General features: G+C 47.1%; 1 protein-coding gene across 1 annotated transcript; it reads right to left on the bottom strand.

The window, feature by feature from the left end:
• Positions 1–1,308: 1,308 nt before the first annotated feature.
• Positions 1,309–2,565, bottom strand: LOC113566893 (cysteine and histidine-rich protein 1 homolog). Its single transcript, XM_026994053.1, has 2 exons — positions 1,702–2,565; positions 1,309–1,632 (listed from the first exon to the last, which is right to left on the bottom strand). Exons 1-2 carry the CDS (start codon positions 2,458–2,460, stop codon positions 1,309–1,311), a joined length of 1,083 nt encoding a protein of 360 aa, XP_026849854.1. The 5' UTR covers positions 2,461–2,565.
• Between the last annotated feature and the right edge of the window lie 603 nt (positions 2,566–3,168).

Here is a 3,168-nt window from a genome sequence, read left to right as displayed (position 1 = left end):
ACCGGTCTAGGCTAAATCTTATTGACCTGCCGTCGTTGCACCATCGCAGAATATGCAATGGCGTAATGTTCGTGCACAATCTCCTTCTTGGGACTGTTGACTCCCAAACTCTCTTGGGTCAGATTGACTTGGCCGTTCCATCTAGACCTACCCGTACTTTTAGGCCTATCCGTCTACCCATATGTAGATCTAATTATGCTGATCATGAACCTTTTAGGGTTTTATGCCATAATTATAACTCCCTCTGTCAAACCCTATCCCCTGAACTGTCTCTTAAACTAATTGCATGCAATATTTATAATCATTTAAATTTAGCTAACTTTTAACTTATCTTTTTCCGCCTTTAGTAACTAAGTACCATTATTAACAGATAATTGTTAATTAAATACGTAATCGTTGCCGAGGACAACCTGCCCCCTCAACAGTGGCTCCTCGGAAGGGTGGTCGGAACAACCGCCGGGCAGGACGGAAGGGTCAGAGTGGTCGACCTAAGGTCGAGCAGCGGAGCCACGTTCAGGAGGCCAATCCACAAGATGGCGCTTCTGCCTCTGGTTTGAAGCCTTCCAGGCCTTCAACGGGGCCGGTGTAGCGCCATTTGGCTAATAATAATTGTTATTAGGATAGTATTTCATGAAGTCTAGTGTAAGTTAGGCTAGGGCAAACCGGGAGCGCAATAAAAGCTCGCTCTCTCGCTCTTGGCGAATTCGCCCCGCTTTGCCACCGTTGGTAAGGTAGGCACAGAAGAAATTGTTTTAATATATGAAAAGAGTCGAGAAAAATGCAAGAAATCGAACGCACGCACTCCTTTTTTTTCGTCGTTTTAAAATACAAAATTGCAGTCACCCAAGTTGTTTCGGTATCTTTATTTAGAAAAACTATTCTAAAATTTCAGTGGTCGAAAAGGAAGTGACTGATTGTGGTTTTACTGTAACTCTGCTTTCAGGTGTGCATGTGTGCTCGCGTGCCTCGTGAGGAGCCCACCAAGCCAGTTGAGGCTCAGCTCAACGACCTGCTGGCAAAGGTCATGGACTTTTTCAACGAGGATAGCGTTAAGGTAAGTCTAGCCGACACTAGCCGACATTAACAGACCAGACAAAAACGTATGCCTAATTTACTCGATTGCTTCTGCACGACTTCCATGATAAGGCCAAGGCTGCTGCTGAAGAAGGTCTAGCTGTGAACGAGCAGATCCAGAAGGCGCCCAAACCCTAAAAATGCAGCTCTAAAGCAACGAATTTAAAAATCAAATCAAAAGATGTTGTGCCCAATAAAGGTTTAAACTACAATTTAAAGGTTTTTAGCGTCAGCTCAATAATGCAAAAACATCCACAAACGGAGCTGGATCCGGGTCATGGCAAATAGCCGGTACAGGGCCTGAGGTCCCGCCAAGGGAAGCTCCTGGCGGTTTGCGCACTTGCCGGTTGAATCGAAAATATGGCGGTAGATACGCGGGCGGATGTCGTGCAGCTGCTTGGCGCTGCAGACACTCTGCGGCATCTGGATCAAATGGTCGACCATGAGGGACACTCGTGGGGTAGTCGAAAGCAATAGCTGGCCGCTGACGGTGATTTTTTCCCCAGCTCTTTTCGGACGTAGACGCAGCACCCAATCCTCCTCAAAGGCACGAATCGTCTATGGGGATCGGGATAAGAGATCATCAGAGGTATGCTGCAGACGAGTTCTGGTTCTCCAAAACCTTACCTCAGACTCGAGGGTCCGTGGGTGTAAACCCTCTGAGCGGTGTATCCACTTCATTCTCAAGGTCAAAAATTCCACCCGGCTAGCACTCAGCACCCGATGGATGAACACGGGCTTTTGGGCCTCAAGCTCCCTGTCCTCGACATGCAGCAGAATATCTAGGATCTCCTTTCCCTGCTTCTGGGGAACCCTACAGTCGGAATCATGTGAGACGCTGTCCTTGTAGGGGCCCTTCCAAGAACAGCCCAGGTAGTGGTACTTGCAGCAAACCACACGCCCCTCACAAAAGAACTCCAAGTGTCTGGAGAGATCTTTCCTATCTGAGAACTGGTCATTGCAGCTGGAGCAGCTGATGGGTAGCTCCCAGAGGGTCTGGCGCACCACTAGATTCTGCTCCTGATCGTAGTTTCTAATGAGCGATCGACAACTGGGGCAGCAGGCACGCGTTTTATTGAAGATGGCAACAGCCAGAACGGCGGTCTTGCAGTCTTCACACATGATATGCCCATGGCTGCACTGAAAGAAGTCGAGTGGTTGTGGAACCTCGCGGCACACAACGCACACCAGTATGTTATGCAGTCGCTCACGAAGATCGGATACGCCACCACCCGTGGACCCGCCGACCTCACCCTCACTGCTGTCCATAGTAGTCGAAATCTCATTCAAAGTACTTTCATCTTTACTTGCAACATCTGACAATCGCTGCCTCTTGGCGGCTGGGGGCTGCTCGTTGTTGTTGACATTGGGGTTGGCATTCGACATTCTGAAGGGTATTTCGGCCAGCAGCCTCGGCCTGGCTTTACAGTATGTGTGCGTGCTTTATTCAACAATTCTGATTGCCTGTTGTTGCAGAGTGAACTGATACTCTGGTGTAAAGTACGAGCACAAGGTTACGAGTTTTCCAAGGCCACGCTGGTTCCCTGAAAATTACAAATTTAAAAACAGAGGATACACACAGAGAAAAACGGCATAGTAGGCACCCATGAATAGTTTAATTTAATAGAATGCACTTTGATCTACACATAAATGTACTCAAAAATATTTGTAATGCGGCCCAAGGCGTTCAATGGGTCTGGTGGGGTGGTGTCTCGGTGGACTGGTGGGCTGAAAAGTAACCTCTTTGACCGCCAAAGTGCTCTGCTATCGCAAACAAGATTACGGTGCCTATTAGTCCATGTTTCATGTAGTACATGTCAAATTAGATATGTTGCTGACCTGTTTTTTTATATTTTTTTTTAATTTTTTTTTTTTTATTTGATCGCTGCTGAAGCGAATTGTTTTTTGAGTAGCAAAACAGGAAGGAAATTAACGATAAGTTGGATGAAAAGAATGGGGCTAATGATCCTTCGATTCACACCGACTCATCAAAACAAAATTCAGCCCGCGTGAGGAGATCACCGACGGCGCGGAGGAGACCTTTTGGAAAATATTTTTCGGACGGGATCAAATAGTTGGATAATCACTGCAACG

Source organism: Drosophila persimilis, unplaced genomic scaffold, assembly GCF_003286085.1.
Source record: "Drosophila persimilis strain 14011-0111.01,24,50 unplaced genomic scaffold, DperRS2 tig00001206-arrow-arrow-pilon, whole genome shotgun sequence".
Classification (NCBI taxonomy): Eukaryota; Metazoa; Arthropoda; class Insecta; order Diptera; family Drosophilidae; genus Drosophila; species Drosophila persimilis.
This window is presented reverse-complemented; position numbering and strand designations above follow the sequence as displayed.

What these genes read in the sequence shown, in the direction of transcription:
- LOC113566893 (XM_026994053.1), bottom strand. Translation starts at nt 2,460, where the DNA reads ATGTCGAATGCCAACCCCAATGTCAACAACAACGAGCAGCCCCCAGCC. An exon ending in CACGGACCCTCGAGTCTGAG is followed by an intron (nt 1,633 to 1,701) that starts GTAAGGTTTTGG and finishes CGATCCCCATAG; the next exon opens with ACGATTCGTGCCTTTGAGGA.